Source organism: Dipodomys ordii, unplaced genomic scaffold (genome assembly GCF_000151885.1).
Source record: "Dipodomys ordii isolate 6190 unplaced genomic scaffold, Dord_2.0 Scaffold30, whole genome shotgun sequence".
Classification (NCBI taxonomy): Eukaryota; Metazoa; Chordata; class Mammalia; order Rodentia; family Heteromyidae; genus Dipodomys; species Dipodomys ordii.
In genome coordinates, this window is record NW_012267246.1 from 4,192,419 (window position 1) to 4,209,895 (window position 17,477).

Below are 17,477 nucleotides of genomic sequence, written 5' to 3' on the forward strand. Positions count from 1 at the left end.
GTACTGTCCCTCAGCTCTTCAGCTCAAGACTAGCACTCTACCATTTAGCCACAGAGCCACTTCTGGCTTTTTCTGCTTATGTGGTGCTGAAGAATCAAACCCAGGGCCTCATGCACGAGCCACCTTCCCAGCCCCAGGAAACCTATTTCTAAAGATCAAGATTGAAGCCAGTCCTGGAAGAAAAGTTCAAGAGATTCCATTTGCAGCAAAATTTTATACTAGAAGCCTGGCTCACTTGATAGAGTGTCAGCTGTGAACAAGAAACCTAAACACTTGTGAGGCCCTGAGTTCAAGCCTTGCAACTTCCAGAGAGAGAGAGAGAGAGATTCTTAAGGAAGAGTTAGGTCAATATAACAAAATTACATCTTTTTAAAAGCAGGTGGAATGTTAGATTTATGTGATAGTTCTCTTTTTGATAAATTGGAAACTAATCAGAACTAAACACAGACAGATGCATCATTTGAAGCACTTCCAAGGTAACTGCTAGAATGTTCTCTACTCCTCCCCCACTTTCTTTTCTTTCCCTACCCAGAGCTCTCCCCCTTATCGAGCCCTCCCAGCTATGATTCTTAGCTTCTTTGGGGGAGCAAGAAACTGTCTCCTGCCTGTTCAAATGTGTCAGACACAGGAGTCACATTAACCTAGTGTATTGTTTGCAACTACCTGTGTTTAATCTCCTGTATCTGAAGAAGACTATCCAGAAATTTGAAAATCTTAACACATCCGACTCTTCCAGAGAGCTAACTTTCCAATGTATTCAGACACTAGTTCTTCTCAGTGAAGACTCCGATTCTCCATGACTTGCCCACCTTCCCTGCTGGGCATGGGGCTGGGGGCCTCAGTGGGCACCTGAGGGGGCACCCCTGACTGCGCAGGACTCCCCACTCTTCAAACAAAATCCTGCTTTTCCTAGCCTGCTACTTTTCTGCTTTTCCCGCTGTAACATGGATGAAATTGAAAACATGGGCAGATCATCTCTGTCTGAAATCCAAAACACTAACCTGCTCTGAACTCCAGCTTTTTTATTCCAGATTTTTAGGATGATGGATGCCTATTTTAAGTTACAGTCTATGAAAACACCCTAAGACTTGAAAGACTTCCAAATCCATGCATTTTCAGATAAAGAATGTGCAGTCTATACTTTCATCTTTACTCCTTTTCTTCCAGCACACAAATGGGCCTTGTTTTTCCCACAGATCACTTCACCTGGGCTTACGAAAGGCCAGTGTGAGAAGTCTCCATTTGTTCATGTGTCTTTCCTGAGGGGCTTAGTTCTTTTTCCATAATGTGTTGATGATGCTCATAGGATTGGATGCGGCTTCATTTATTTTTTCAATGCTCCTTCCTTCACCCCAGGCTTCAATGAAGAGTTGGTCCAGCTTCTCCTCATCCGAGACGAGCTGCACACTGAGCAAGATGCCATGCTGGTCGACATTGAGGACCTGACCAGGTGGGTCAAAGGAGGAAGGAAGCCTGGGGTGGGCCGAAATTGAAGCGAGAGGCCTAGGGACGTTGGCCTCTCACTGATAGGCCTGACTTTACCCTGCTGGAGTCCTGACCCAATGCACTTGTTATCAGTGGCCATGCTCTCCTAGTGAGGAATTCTCAGTATCTCAGCCCTTCTCACGCCTTCTTACATCGTCACTTAGGTCTGCGTCCACTTGGGCTGTCCTCCAGGGAGCTGGTCCTAAGCCATCCTATACTGGAGTATTCCCAGAGTGATGCTGGGTGCTAGGGGCCCCAGCTCTTGGTGGTCTCGACCATGCCTGGAAGGTGGGGAACCTGGGGTCTCACAGCAGCTCTGTTGCCACTAGATAGCTCCTTCCACAGGGAAACTCTAGGACCTGAGCTTCTGAGTGCGTCTAGCTCCAGTCACCTCTCTTCAGAGAACAAATAAACCATACTAATGCTGGTTAGGCATCTCCACTTCTTAGCCTTCCTTGTGGAAAAGCTTGACATGCATGGACATCACACACTGTATATGCAACTGCCACTGTTCCTGTGATTTCAAATTTCCTTTTCTGAGACCATCCATATGACATCTCTAAACCAAGAGACAATTATTAATCCCAGTAGGGTTATTCAGAGAGTAGAAGGCACCCCCAAGAAAGCTGGTCATGGTCACATAAGAATTCAACCACAAGCCAGGCACCTGTGGCTCACACCTATAATCACTACTCAGGAGGATGAGATCTGAGGATCATGCTTCAGAGCCAGCCCAGGCTGGAGAATTGGAGATTCTAATCTCCAATTAACCACCAAAAAACCAGAAGTGACTCTGTGGCTCAAAGTAATAGAGCTCTAGCTTTGAGCTAAAAAGCTCAGGGACCATGCCCAGGCCCTGAGGTTCAAGCCCCATGACCAACAGCAACAACAACAAAAAAAAATCGGCAACATAATCCGGAGCCACCCCACAGAAGCTTAAGTATGTAGTGACCCTCACTTCAGTAAAGTTATAATGATGCCATGGCTTTTGTAGCAAATTAAATACTGTGTGGCTCTTTTTTAAAGGCCTATAGATTATGCTTTTTGTGTATTTTAAATATTTTGGCTTATCCCTTATCAAATAATAATAACAAAAAAAACTAATAAGCCTTCTCCTATGTTGAACATATATAGAATAACCTGCATCTGGAATAGAACATAAAATAATATTAGTGCCACCTACAGGTGTCTTCAGGCACTACAGTAACTGGGAAACAAGGCTTTCTCTTTTATTAGCCTAAGTATTTGCATGGAAGTATTGAGATGACAGAAAATCATTGGTAAAATATATGACTTTGATTTTCACACACACACACATACACTCCAAACTCTTCCACAAACTCCTTCTGCACCTTCGAACAGAAGGACATTGCTTACTAAAGGGTGCGAGGAGGGGCTTCTCCCATTTCACGATATTCTGCTGATCTTCAGTTTGCACTGTGTGTGTTCACACCTGTCAGATAGTGTGGTCATGAGAAACAGGGTAGACAAGATCATGAGGTTGGAAGAAGAGGAGTCACATGTTGGAGGGGGGCCTTTAAGTGGAAGCAGTCCTGTAGGTGCTGGGATATGATGTCCCCCCACCCCCTCAGACATCTCCTACTGCAGAGAGGTGACGGGTCTAAGGAGGACCGGAGGACACAGGGACATTCCTCTCGGTAGCAGAGATCTCAGGAGGCTGATGGAGCCTGCAAGGGCTGCTGGGAAATTTTGCTTACCTTCTCCTGCCGCTGTAGACTCAGATCAGTGGGTCTTCAGGTGGCTGCTCATTGGAACCATCCAGGAAGCTTTCTGAAATGGTGATGCCTGAGCCCCACCCTCGGGAGTTGCAGATTTCATTATTCTGAGGCCTCAGGACTTTACCTTCCAGGTGATTTTAATGCAAACCCAAATTTGCAAAACAGCAGTTTATAAGCTCCTCTGCAAAAAGCCTCCCAGACCACCAAACAGCTTACTTTCAAGCCATCATCCCTGGACATCCTTCTACTCCTGGAGTGGAGCATCGTGCTCTGGGACTTCCTCCCCGTCCACTGAAATCAGAGCAATACTCCTGGCCTAGGAAGCTTTATCCTGAAGGGCTGACCCCTGGGGAATGGCCCCAAGCCACTCAACATTGCTGTTTCCCATAGTGGGTGCCACAGAGCATCCATAGTGACAGCTGTTACGCAGCCAGGTTTTGACTGCCAGGGCTCAGTGAGGACCCTCTTCTTCATAATCCTCCCGACAGCCCACCCATCCCACATGGAGCCCCATCGCCACGTTGGGTCTGTCCGCAGTCTCTCTTCACTTGACATGAACTCTCCCTGAGAGCACCGATGACACCATCTTTGTTCATTGCTGTTATCCCCAGCGTCATAGGTTTGCAGTCCAGGGTATCAGACGAGCCTGCCAGGCACCTGGTAGGTCCTCAGTATGATTGTTGATAAAAACAATGGTCTGAGGCAAATCTTACAAAGGCTTTTCATATATGTTGATGGTGAGAAACCTGTGGAGTGAAATCCTTTCCCTCCTTTGTTTAAAAGTGTTCATGAAATTCAACTTTGTATGTCTATCTCCGAAGAATACTCAATTTTCCAAAGTGTTTTCTTCTCTCCTTCTCAGCAGATGCCTTGATACATGGTTGCTCATATATGTGTCCCTGTGTACATGTACGTGCATAGTAAAGCAACTTAATTAGCCACAGTGGAATCAGAATGTTTCTTGAGGCAAATTTGAATCTGTGGACACATAGTTGCCTTATGAAAATGGTCTCTGCTATCTACCCTGTACACACGAACAGGGGATGACTTGTTACGGAATGGAGAGCTAAGTCTTGTACACTCCCCACTACTCCCCCCGACCAGTCTTTATTGAGAGCTGCATGCAGCCATTTATTTATCGGCTGCTCTCTGTGGCAGGGCTGCTGCAGTTACTTCCCTCTTTCTGAAAGTATTTGTGGTATTTGTCTTCCTTGCACAACCGAATCGAGTCACTGCATAAATCCAATGAGTGGAACTTGATGTCTCTGACTCCCCAGACTGTGTACACACAGACAAGCCCTCAACCCTTCAGTACAGCAAGAAACCACAGCCTTGGATATTTCTCTCTTGCCAAATTTGCCATTTCCTAAAATTGTCCTTCAAGACCCTTGTGTTTCTGCGGCCTTCGCCTGCTATCATTCTCTAGGAAGAGTGCATTCAACAGATGTCAGCATTGTCTTGGTCCACGCTGTCCAGCTGCCGGACTGGCCAGCTTTGAGGTCACCCCCCCCAGCCTAGCCCTGCCCTTGATTGTGAGGATATGCCCTTAACAGAGCAGGAAAAACACATGCAATATGGAAGTCCTTCCACCCACCAAGGCCAGGCCTTATGGGCCATTAGCTTCTGTGAGGACATGTTAGATTACTGAGCTGTCAGGAGCCATCGTTAAGACAAAGATTGTGTCTTAGACAAGTCCCTTAGTCCTTCCGTCACAAATCCTGGTTGGTATTTTTTTTAAACGGTTTTGCTGTACAGTTCTGGGATATAACCCAAGACCCCCACGTCCTAGGTAAAGGCTGCACCAGTGAGGTCTGCCCCAGCCCTCACGTCGGTTTGTCCTCTGCCATTTGTTATCCATGGTTCCTTTCTTGTCTCTTCATTGGAATGTGTTACTCAAGGGAACAAAGACCTTGCTGTCTTCGCTTCCCATCAAGCCCCCTCCACAAGGGCAAGTGTCTGGAATATAAAGTATTTGTTGATAGAAAATGTGCCCTGGAGCCAGGCGCCAGTGGCTCATGCCTGTCATTCTAGCTACTCAAGAAGCTGAGATCTGAGGATCACAGTTCAAAGCCAGCCCGGGCAGCAAAGTCTTATCTCCAATAATCCACTAGAAAACTGGAAGTGGCCCTGTGACTCAAGTGGTAGAGCACTAGCCTTGAGCTGAAGAGCTGAGGGACAGTGCCCAGGCCCAGAGTTCAAGCCCCACAACCACAAAAAAAAAAATGTGCCCTACACTCAACATCTATCCTTTTTTTTTTTTTTTTTACTGGGGAAAGGAAGGGTCAGTCGTGGGGCTTGAACTCAGGGCCTGGGCACTGTCTCTGAGCTTTTTATGTTCAAGACTAGCACTCTACCTCTTTGAGCCCCTCAGCCACTTCCTGAGCACTCAGTGACTGGTCTGTGTATGTTACAGGCACGCCGAGAGTCAACAGAAGCACATGGCAGAGAAAATGCCCGCAAAGTGAAGAGAAGCCAGCCACCAGGAGGAGGAGCTAGAATTTATTTTGCTTCTGTGGTTAAAAAAAATTGCCATTGCTAAAGGTGACACAGAAACAAACAAATATCAGTGTTTGTCATGGTCATGTCTGAAGCTTCCTGTTCAGTGATCGGCCTTTGCTTCTTAATTTATTTTAATTTTTTTACTTGTGCCACTTAATATCGGGCATTTTAATAAAATATTGTTACAAAAACAAACCAAGTAACTGTACAGTACTTAAACACCATCGCGAATCGTGGTAAATCCGAGAGGGTAGTCTTAGCTTTATTTTTATGGGTTTGGAGATTTTAAGTTGGAGCAGTATTTTTCCCGCTGACAGCTTCCATCCTCCACTGTGGTTTTAAGGATCTGTAACCGATGGTGCTACGTGAGACATCATGCCTGCCTCCTTGTGACGTTGTAGCTCTCCCGACGTCTGCCTCGTGACGTTGTAGCTCTCCTGACGACGCCATCTTAATCAGTTTTCAACATTTTGTGAATGTTGACTATCTGAAGTTCATTTCTCGACGTGCTATTAACAATGTTTGAATTCAGAGGCTTCCTTAAACGTTTTATGTATAAATATGTAAAATAAAGATTAAAACTTTGTTTCATATCCCATGTCTTCTTGCTCACTCTCAGACTGACTGGCTGTGTTTCTTGGCCCTTCACCCCTATACAACCAAATCTCCCCCCAACCCCCTAGGAGCTTTTTCTAGTGAGGAAAACAGTGTCTCTAAGTGATTGCTGGGAAAGTGTGCATGTGTGTGTGTGAGAGAGAGAGAGAACAGGAGGAGACAAGTAGGCAGGGAGAGAGAGAGAGATAGGAAAGAAGGGAGAGAAGAGAGGAGATCAAAGATCAGTAAACATCAGAGCCAGCATTTCTGTTACTGCCAGAAGCTTGAATGTTTTAGAATGTTCTTAAACAACTGCTGGTCTTGTTAGACCCTACTAGTCTATCAAAGCTACATTTTGTCAAATTCACCACATGAACAAAGCTGGCCTTCACTGTTACTCAGGCCAGTTGTTGCTATTTCTATCATTGGTCTCAAAAAGCATTTGACTTATAGATTGTTTCTCAATAAGTAGAGAGTTCAGACAATAGGTCTAATTAGCTACTGGCTGGGCAGGTGAGATGAAATCGACACAGATATTAAACCAAGAGCCTTGTGCATATCTGGCAAGCCCTGAGTTCCATCAGCAGCCAAACCCTGTTTAACCAAAATTCTACAGTGGCGTTTTTTTTTGTTTTGTTTTGTTTTGGCTTTTTGCCTCTAGAAAATCATCTCTGTTTCAGTGACTCTCCCTTTTTTTCAGTTTTGAGACCTCTTCAGTTCATTTCAAATCCTGTCTTCTACTCCACCCTTTCCCTCTTGCCACTGGGGCAGAAATCAGGAGATTTGTTATAACCAACATATTATTTACCTAGTTCTGTATGTATGGATTTTTGGTGCCAGTACTGGGGCTTGACCTCAAGGCCTCACACTCTAGCTTGGCTTTCTCACTCAACACTGGTGCTCTACCACTTGAGCCATTATCTTTGATTCCAGCTTTTTGTTGGCTTAATTTGAGATAAGAGTTTAATAGACTTTTCTGCCCATGCTGGCTTCAAACCTCAGTCCTCAGATCTTAGCCTTCTGAGTAGATAGGATGATAGGCATGAGCCACCAGCACCCAGCTTCAAAATTTTTTCCCTTGCTTTGTGACGTTTATGTGAAGAGTTTTTTTTTAAAGTAATGTATGCAAAGCTTTTAACATGGCATCTAAAGACAGTAAACATTATTTTAATAAGGTCTAAGTCTGATACCTGCTGTGGTCATGATAGCATAAAATACTTGAAGAGTCTCCACTACGAAGTACCTAGAAAACTGGACAGGCTATTGAGACGACTGTCTGGAAAACAAGCACACAGAACTGAGTTACTGCAAGAAGGAAGGTGAATTCAGTGAGCACTCCAGTTCCCTGGAGACAGAAAGGGGACAGGTCATAAGCAGAGCATGATAGAATAAAACTGGGGCTGGGAAAGTGGCTCAGTGGTAGAGCGCTTGCCTTGCATGCCTGAGGCACTGGGTTCGATTCCTCAGCACCACATAAGCAAAGAAAAAAGCCAGAAGTGGTGCTGTGGCTCAAGTGGTAGAATGCTAACTTTGAGCTGAAGAGCTAAGGGACAGTGCCCAGGCCCAGAGTTCAGGCCCCACGACCAGACCCCCCCCCAAAAAAAAGAATAAAACATGACACTTTTTAAAGGAAAATAACAACATCAAGACACACAATGAGACAGCATTCATAATGTGTAGATTCCAAAGCAAACATTGTAAGAAAACATGATCCATCCCCAGAAGAAAACTAGTCAATAGAAATGGGCCCAGACATCACAGATTGAAGGATTTTAAGGATAATACTGGGCTGGGTGTCAATTGTTTGTGTTTGTAATCCCGGCTATTCAGGAGGCTGCTATCTAAGGGTCCTGGTTTAAAGCCAGCCCAAGTAGACAAATCTGAGAAACTTACTTCCAATTAATCAGCAAGACATAGGTCAAAAGTCTCTTAGTAGTATGCTTCTGTTCATTGGTGGAAATCCAACTTCAAAAGGCAAAATGCTCCAATGACACTTCCCCTGCTTTGCTACAGTCCTCCCATCTCTCCTCGCTCAGACTTTGGAGGCCTCTGTGCTTTCGCCATGGCTTGTTTCCTCACACTGGCCTGCCCCGCCGAGGCTGCTCAAGCCTCCATCCCCACCATGCATGAACTGATAGCCACGCCTCAGACAGAGAGGAGAGCCAAGAAATTAGCCACCACAAAGAACACCAGATGAGCTCAAATAGAACATCTGTTTCCTATGTAATGCCCTTCAGAAAAGGCATGGTATTGTGGGCATTCCAACTCAGATTCCAGCAAGCCAGGGGAAATCCAACACCAAAAGCCACTGTTGTCTAAGGTAAGGCCGGCTTTCCTGGGGTTTTATACCCTGTGCATATGGGATTAGGGAGTATTTTTACAGCAATCACTAGCTATTCTACATACCGTGGACACCTTTAATTTCACCAATAAAAGCCCTCTTTATATAAAAAAAATTTTATATAAACATGGCTATGGATTTTTATAATAATGTGAGCAGCCCAAATATTTATCAAGTGACACAGGAGACCTTTGTGTTGGCTCAGACCTCGAGTTCCTGCAGCCCTCATGAACACGCTTCGATGACTGCAGTCCTCGCTGAATTCTGATGATCTCCTAATACAATTACCTTTCCCACTGCTACTCATTTATTTTATCTAAATAAGATAGGACGAATTCATTATGAGATAGGTTGATGGGTAATGAGTTTTCCAGGATATTTTCACTGAGGCTTGTAGTCGGTTATCTGTATAAATTAAGGCTATATTAAATAATTTATGAACCAATGGCTCAGCTGTATAGAAGGGAAGTGTTAGGCTAATTTGGGAGTGAGAATCAGAAAGGCTTTTCATTTAATGGCTTTAGTAAAAGCGGGGGAAGTCTCAGAATAATGCAGCTCCTATTGCTATAACAAGTTCTTTGAAAAACGTCTGGCTCCACCCTGCTACTCCACAATGTGAAAGAGCAAGGGAGAGGCATGATTTTATTTCCATCTTCCAGGCACTGCAATTTTTGTGTTGCTTATTTATGACAGGGTTCTCTCTGATAGAACCCGGCTTCCTTGTGGGGCTCTTCAGGAAATATTGAGGCATATGTATAGTGACTTGGGCAAGGCCTAGGCAAGTCTGGGAATGGAGTCATTGGTTTTCTGCCTCCTGAAGTTCCCTCCAGATGTGGTCTTACTCAAGAGGAGTCACGGTCCCTCCAAATGTGTCCTCTCACCTTGTGAAGGGGTTTGGGGGGGGTTGTAGGGCATCCCCTTGTATGCCAGATGGCATTTGAACAAGTCCAGCATCCTCCTTCATCTCCCCTGCGGTATGGATGAGAGGATTCAAGGTACAGAGGGCAGTGCAGACATTCTCGGAGCCTTCCTGTTCATGGAGAAGCCTGTTTCCTCTTTGTAGTAAAGGACTCTGCCCTGCTGTTAAAACGCGCGCGCCCCATCCCACATGCAAATCACACTGAGAACAGAGCACGCGTCCGCTCTGTGTGGCCGAGTCATTCTCTTTTTCAGGAAGTCTTGTCTGTGCAAGGACAATGGGGGTGGCATGCCTGTATGGGTAATGAGTCCAACGGCATGCGTGAAGTTCTGGCTATACCAAGAGTGGGAGTGAACTGCAACTGGGGCCTTGCTGGAGTTCCCAGCCAGTGTCACTCCCTGGGCTGGGTGTGGGGAGAAGACTTCTGCCAGGAAACAGAGCTGACTGTGAGAAGTGGGGAGACCAGATTGAGGACTCAGAGGACAACTGTACCCCTTGGCAGCCTCGCCCAGGCCTGGCTTCTACCCGATCAGTGCCTGTTGGTTACCTTGAACCCACGGGCTAGGCCGTAGCTTGCTGGGCTTTGTTTCCGAGCAGCAGCCTGCCTGCCTTTCACCCATCTGCAGCAGCCAGGAGAAGGTCTGCACTGTCCACAGGGGACTCGGCAAAGCTCAAAGCCATGCCCAGCCGCAGCCATGCTGACTAGAGACGTTTGCATGACCAGAGAGGGTGGCTTACTGCAGATCACGTGTAAGCAAGGCTGAAAGCTCTTCTGGTGGAACTGACAGTGTGGTTCAGCACAGAATACCTGCCTAGCACCTCCTGGGGAGCAGGACGGGGGGGGGGATATCTCTGGTTGTGGTGGCTCATGCCTATAATCCCAGCTACTTGAGTGATGGCGATAGGGTCACAATCCAAAAAGTAAACAAGGCCCTATCTTGCATCCGTGCAAGTGTGTGTGTACATGTTGTATTCCTAGAATCCCACCTACTCAAGACACAGAGGGCAGAGGATCAAGATCAGAGGCTAGACTAGACATAAGAGAAAGATCCTTGGGATAAAAAGAATCAGGGTCATGGCTCAAGTGGTAGAGCACCTGCTTAGCAAGCAGAAGGTCCTGAATCCAATCCCCAGGACCCCCAGAGAAGTAATCTGATGTTACTCCCCACTTCCCAAGCTGACCATAAGGGCTCCCTCCCCCCAAAAATTGAGGCAAAAATGATGTGAGAGATAGAAATTCATGTGGCTTGGAGGGAAGAGGCAGAGTCAGCAATTACTAAAAGTTTTGAATGGCTCCCTTCAAGTACCCGCTTGAAGTTTCTTGTTCATTTGTCCCTTACAAGAAAGAGTCATGTTGAATGGTAACCTCTTTGTACAACTACTTCAAGACGGTCAAAATATAATTTACAAAGAAAGAGTACTTCCCAGGGCTGGGAAGGTGGCTCAGTGGTAGAGCGCTTGCCTTGCATGCATGAGGCCCTGGGTTCAATTCCTCAGCACCACATAAGCAAAAGGAAAAAAAGCCAGAAGTGGCACTGTGGCTCAAGTGGTAGAGCGCTAGCCTTGAGCTGAAGAGCTGAGGGATAGCACCCAGGCCCAGAGTTCAGGCCCCACGACCAGACCCCTCCTCAAAAAAAGAAGAATTCCCCCATAAAAAAGAAGGAAAGAGCCCTAGATATATCACCTTTCCTTGGGATCTAAATTGAAAATTCTCTCTCTTTGTCTCTTTCACTCTCTCTCCCCCCCTCTCAATCCTCTGATTTGCATACCTGCTCTGTCAAGATTATACTAGGAATGCCCTCTCAAATCTACCAAAATAAAAAGTAAAACACTTCCTTTAAGTGCACATATGTGTATCACTTTCTAAATTATGTTCATTATCAAGAATGCAGGGCTACAGAGATAAGAGTATTGGTGCTCACCTAGAATCTCTGCTACTCAAGAGGCAGGAGAATTGAGTTTGAAGTCAGCATGTAAGCAATCATAGTTGTAAGACTTTATCTCTAATAAATTAATAATAATAATAAAACAACTAAAGGGCTGGAGGCATAGTTCAAGTGATAGAGCACTTACCTAGTTAACTCAAGGTTCTAGATTCTACCATCAGAAAAACAACAAAAAGTATGGTGTGTGTGTGTGTGTGTGTGTGTGTGTGTGTGTGTGTGTGTGTGTGTGTGTACCAGTCCTGGGGCTTGTAGGGCTTAAACTCAGCATCTGAGAGCTGTTCCTCTGTTTTTTTTCTCAAGGTTAGCCTCTACCTCTACCACTTGAGCCACAGCTCCACTTCTGGCACATGGTAGAGAGAGAAATTGAGAGAGAGAGAGACAGAGACACAGAGAGAGAGACACAGAGAGAGAGAGAGAGAGAGGAGAGAGTCTTTAAGTAGTTGTACAAAGAAGTTGCCATTTAACAAAGAAGTTTATGAAATAAGTATTATATATATATTGGTAATTAATTGGAGATAAGGAACTCAGAGACATTCCTGTCCTTACTAGCTTCAAACCTCCATTCTTAGATCTCAGCCTTCTGCATAGCTAAGATTACAAGTGTATGAGCTCCTGGCACCTGGCTACACAAGAGATTTCTGAGAATCATCTAAGAGTTAGACAGTGTCTAGGCTATTCACCTACCACTATGAAACATCACAATTGCTTAATTTTCACATTCATGAGGCCAAGCAGGATCCAAATGTATGCACCTAACTTTTTTAGAAATTTGAGTTTCAGAGAAAATAAGAAGCTCAGGCTGGGTGCAGTGGTTCATACCCATAATGTCAGCTATAAAGGAGGGAACAGGAGGATCATGATTCAAGGCCAGCCTAGTTAAAAAGTTAGAAAAACCACTTCTTAATAAGTTATGAGTGTGTGTGTTTGTGTGTGTGTGTGTATGCAGGTGCATGTGTGCCTGTAATCTTAGATGTGTAGGACTCATAAATAGGAGGATTATGGTCTAGGCTGGACTGGGTAAAAAATGAGACTTTTTCTCAAAAGTAGCCAAAACAAAAAGAACGCGATAACTTATTAAGCCAAGGCCCTGCCTATGGCCCCCAAACCACCACCAAAAACATTGTATAAGAAGTTCACAAAGTAGCCGGGCACTGGTGGTTCACGCCTGTAATCCTAGCTACTCAGGAGGCTGAGATCTGAGGATCTCGGTTCAAAGCCAGCCCGGGCAGGAGAGACCATAAGACTCCTATCTCCAATAAACCACCAGAAAACCGGAAGTGGAGCTGTAGCTCAAGTGGTAGAGCACTCGCCTTGAGCTGAAGAGCTGAGGGACAGCGCCCAGGCCCAGAGTTCAAGCCCCACAACCGACCAAACAAACAAACAAATAAAAGAAGTTCACAAAGTATTCCCAGTGCTTGCAAGGATTCTCTTCCACTGAAATGTATCGCATAGCAACGTAGTGTTTGCATCACATCCTGAGATGAAGGCCGAATCTCTGGGTTGCTTCATGTTTCTGAGAGCAGGATGCACGGTCAGCCCCAGCTCACTGCCAGGAGGGCAGTGCCCATGATGAAGCAGGGTGGGTAAAGCCATGAAGGAAGATTGGAAGTTGAGTGTGATTTAAGGAAGTCACTTATCACACCCAGATTCACTGGCTGTGCGAGACTACTCTAAGAAGTTGAAATAGTCTGAATTTGTCAAAAGAATACATTTCTTCTATTAGCCAGTGTTTAGCTAGATTACATTGCTCCCAATGGGAAGCCGTTTTAAGAAAGAGCTCCACAAAACATGTCCACCACTGCGTGCCAGTGGTGCGTGCCTGTAATCCTGATAGCTCAGGAGGCTAAACCAGAAGGACTGGGGTATAAAGCCAGCCTAGGCAGAAAAGCCCTCAAGACCCCATCTCCAAAATAACCAGCAAAAAGCTGTGCTAGAGGCAATGCTCAAGTGGCAGAGCATCAGCAGGGCAAAGAAGCCTTTGAGGTGCCAGCTCAGTCTGCCTTCAGTAAATCTTGCTGTCTACCTTCTAGTTCTACTGTGCCCTCCTGTCCAATGTTGCTTATTCACCGAGAGTGGAAGTTGCTTTGTCTGTGTTCCTCCATTTTCAGACCAACAAATGACTTCATAGTAGCTAAATAAATACAATTGGAAGATATCATTGAGATTAAGGGCTCCATGTCCTCTTATACAGATGTCCTAACCCTACTTTCTCATCACTCAGGTGTTTTGGTTTTTTTTTTTTTTTTCTGTATCACTCATTTCCCTGCTAACTTCTTATGCATAACAACAATATACGATTCCTTATCTTTTCAGGCAATGGGTGTCAGCTGGTTCAGAAGCATTGTGTACCTGCTGGGGACCACAGCCCAATGTGCATGACGGATTGCTTACACAATGACAAGCATTTTTAACAAGAAAGAAGATGGTGGCAGTTCACAGAGCTTGGATGGGGGAGAGTGTGCGCCCACGTGGCACACACTGCACGCCACTGACCCAAGTGTGTCACCGCAGGAAGGCTCAAACCATTCCTTGGTTTTCTCTGGACTAAGTCAGGTCCTGGCACAGAAAGTTGGGAAGAGAGTTTAAGCTTCTTGAAATACCTGTGTGTACATTCATGGTTTTTATTTTTTCTTTTGGTATTTCTGTTGGTGCTGTTGATGTGTTTTGTTTTAACATCAGGGCTGAACCTTGGTCTCCACCTTGAGCAGGAGTTAGATGCCCTTCTTGCTAACTGCTTGGTCCAGCCCTGCTGACGCCAATCCTGCACGCTGTGTAGCAGTCACTAGGCAGGCGGGTGGTGGCACCAAAGCTAGAGGACATGGCACAGATAGTAATAAGAACACTTTCCATTTATACTCTTTAGGGAACTAACCAGTATCCTTTTAGCTTGAAGAAGTTATTGAAACTTGCCCACCCCAGGAAATCATTTAGGCCTTTCTGCACTATCTCATTATCTCATATGATCTCAGAATTTTCCCTAAGAATCAGGAAAAGCAGGCCAGTGTGAATTTTATTTCGCAGAAAGGGAAATGGAAGGATAGAGTGGGAGTGGTTGATTGGAATCCGTTATATGCGCTACGTGTGGAAATGTTACAATGAAATCCCCCCCTCGTATATCTAATACATGCTTTGAAGAAGATCAGGAAATGGACTCAGAGGGGCTGGGAAGGGCATTCCCACAGTGTGCCGCTGTCCTAGGAGGCAGGAGTCACACGCTGCCCACACCAGGCGTCCCTGAGCTTTGCGACTTGCAGGGCTGCCCCAAAACAGTTCATACCACGTGCTTCTCCATCCTCAGGAGCCTCTGGGTAAGAATCGCAAGTAATAGCCTTTCCAGAATTTGTGAACGATTTATGTTTATATCTAATGAAGACAGTCAATGAAGTGTGTCCTCCAAATGTAAACAACAGAATAAAATGCTAGAGCAATTTGACTCTCTCTTTCTCTCTCTCTCTCTCTTTTTCTCAGTTAGAGGTTCAAAGCTAGCCCAGACAGAAAAGTCTTTGAGATACTTTGGTGGGAAAAAAATTATATTTATAATTTGCCAGCTTGATTCAGTTTAGATTATTCCAATTTTGTTGGCAACATCTAAAGCATCGTAATCAGGAGCCAGTCGAACATATGCCTTCTTCTCTCCATCAGGTCTGATCAGGGAATTGACCTTAGCCACATCAATGTCCTAGAGCTTCTTCACAGCCTGTTTGATCTGATGCTTGTTGGCCTTAACATCCACAATGAACACAAGTGTGTTGTTGTCTTCTATTTTCTTCATGGCTCACTCAGGGGGAACTTGATAGCATAGTGGTCAAACTTGTTTCTCCTCGGAGCACTCTTCCGAGGGTATTTGGGCTGTCTTCGGAGGAGCCGTAGCATCTTGGGCTGCCGGAAGTGCAGATCTTCTTCTTTTTGTGGTTGTGGACACCTTTCAGCACTGCCTTCTTGGCCTTCAAAGCCTTTTCCTTGGCTTCGGCTTTAGGAGGGGCAGGAGCTCCCTTCTTCGCTTTCGGTGCCATCTTGGTGAAAAGCGTCTTTGAGATTCTTATCTTCAGTTAACCACCAAAAAGCCAGAACTGGTAGTATGGTTCAGACAGTAAAGCACCAGCCTTCAGTAAAAAAAGCCAAGTCAAAGCAAGAGGCCCTGAGTTCAAGACCCAGTGTTAGTGTGAGGGCATGCGCGTGTACACACACACACACACACACACACACCACACACACACACAACACACACACACAGATTGTTTCTTTCTCCTCGTAGTTCCTGTGTTTCTAGGAAGCATAGGAAATACACCTGGTACCACACACAATTGGCCAGTTAGGTTGTCTGGGGTAGCTGTGCGGGTGCTTTCTGGTTCTCAGCCTGGTCATCTGTTGATGGGATGTTTCGTGGGTGGGAATCCTCCCCAGATTCACTGTGACTCGGGTGTTCTTGGAGACCAAATTTCCCAGGAGAGGTTGGAGGGATGGTGGTCAGGAAGAGTCTTTCAGGCAGACAGACAACCGTTGGAGGGGAGGCGCGGTTGCTTCTGTTGTGAGGTCTCGGGTAGGTTCCCAAGCGGCCGCCTGTCCTCCGAGGGAAGTCCCTGTGGTTGCATAAAGCAGTTCCCCGTAAAAGAAAGGGGTGTTTAATTACACCCGCACAAATGGAAACCAGGGAAGTAACACAGAAAGCCTCTGAGCCTCCCAAGCGATTTCACTTTTCCTTTCTGTGGCATTTGTTTGAGGTGACACACTGTGAGGAGAAGTTCCTACTTGTGGCCTTCGAATAAGAAACCCTAGAAATCACTCGGGGGCGGAGGGGGGGGATCCGAGCACCCCAGGGATAGGTCATGTCGCAGCGGGCCTCCACCCTCCTGGAGGACTCCACAGTCCTCACTCTACCACTGCTGAGCTCCTTCATGCTCTAAGCCTGGCCTTCCCACTTGCTTCTAGAAGTTTCTTGGAAAGTTCCAAAGATAGGCCTAGCCTATTCTCCTGACACATGCCACAGAATTGTCTACACCTCAACAAACAGCCCTATCACTTATCCAAGTATCCGAGCTGGAAACTCATGGCTGACGCTTGACACGTGGTCCATTCAGCTGTCCCCAGGAGCTGGCAGGCTGACTGTACACAAGTGGAATCACGCAGTCTCCATATCCACTCAGGGGAGTCACCGCCAATCTACCTTCGCACTGATCCTCAGGGTCTCTCAAAGGCAAAATCTAACTGCCTGCCTTTCACTCCTTCAGGCCCTGAGGGGCTCTGGCGACACCATCCGTGAAATGGGATGGAACAAGAAGGAAGCTGGGAATCTGGACACTGGGCTAGGACTTGGCCCAGCTCTGTGACTCTTCTTGGGCAAGTCGCCATGGAAACCTATGCAAGCCTACCTCTGTTGTCAAACAATACACACACACACACACACACACACACTATACATACATACATACATACATATATATATATATATATATATATATATATATATATGCAATGGCTTTTGAAAAAAATGGAACATACCTTGAAGATTGTGGTTCATTGCATTCCATTACAAGGTAGGGCTTTGTGTAGCTCATTCTCCATTCATTTCTACCTCTGCTGAATTACAAACAACCTTGAGATGATCTTCATTTGTCATTCAATAGATGCTATCAAGTTCTTTTCTGTGGAAGCATTCCAAAATAAAGCAGATTTTTGCCTTCTTTTTTTTTGGTCCGGTCGTGGGGCCTGAACTCTGGGCCTGGGTGCTGTCCCTCAGCTCTTCAGCTCAAGGCTAACGCTCTACCACATGAACCACAGCGCCACTTCTGGCTTTTATTTTCTTTTTGCATAAGTGGTGCTGAGGAATCGAACCCAGGGCCTCAGGCATGCAAGGCAAGCGCTCTACCACTGAGCCACCTTCCCAGCCCCAGATTTTTGCCTTCTTTTTCCCTTCCTTCCTTCCTTCCTTCCTTCCTTCCTTCCTTCCTTCCTTC

At 45.8% G+C, this 17,477-nt stretch overlaps 1 protein-coding gene and 1 pseudogene across 1 annotated transcript in view; one reads left to right on the plus strand and one right to left on the minus strand.

The window, feature by feature from the left end:
* The window catches only part of LOC105985548 (schwannomin-interacting protein 1-like), a 52,197-nt gene extending 45,920 nt beyond the window's left edge, over positions 1-6,277 (plus strand). The window contains exons 6-7 of the mRNA XM_013016139.1: positions 1,357-1,450; positions 5,638-6,277. Of these exons, the coding sequence (XP_012871593.1) occupies positions 1,357-1,450; positions 5,638-5,689 (146 nt within the window). The 3' untranslated portion in view covers positions 5,690-6,277. The remainder of the gene's footprint in view (positions 1-1,356; positions 1,451-5,637) is intronic.
* Positions 6,278-15,064: 8,787 nt separating this feature from the next.
* Positions 15,065-17,477, minus strand: part of LOC105985597 — a 13,908-nt pseudogene continuing 11,495 nt past the window's right edge.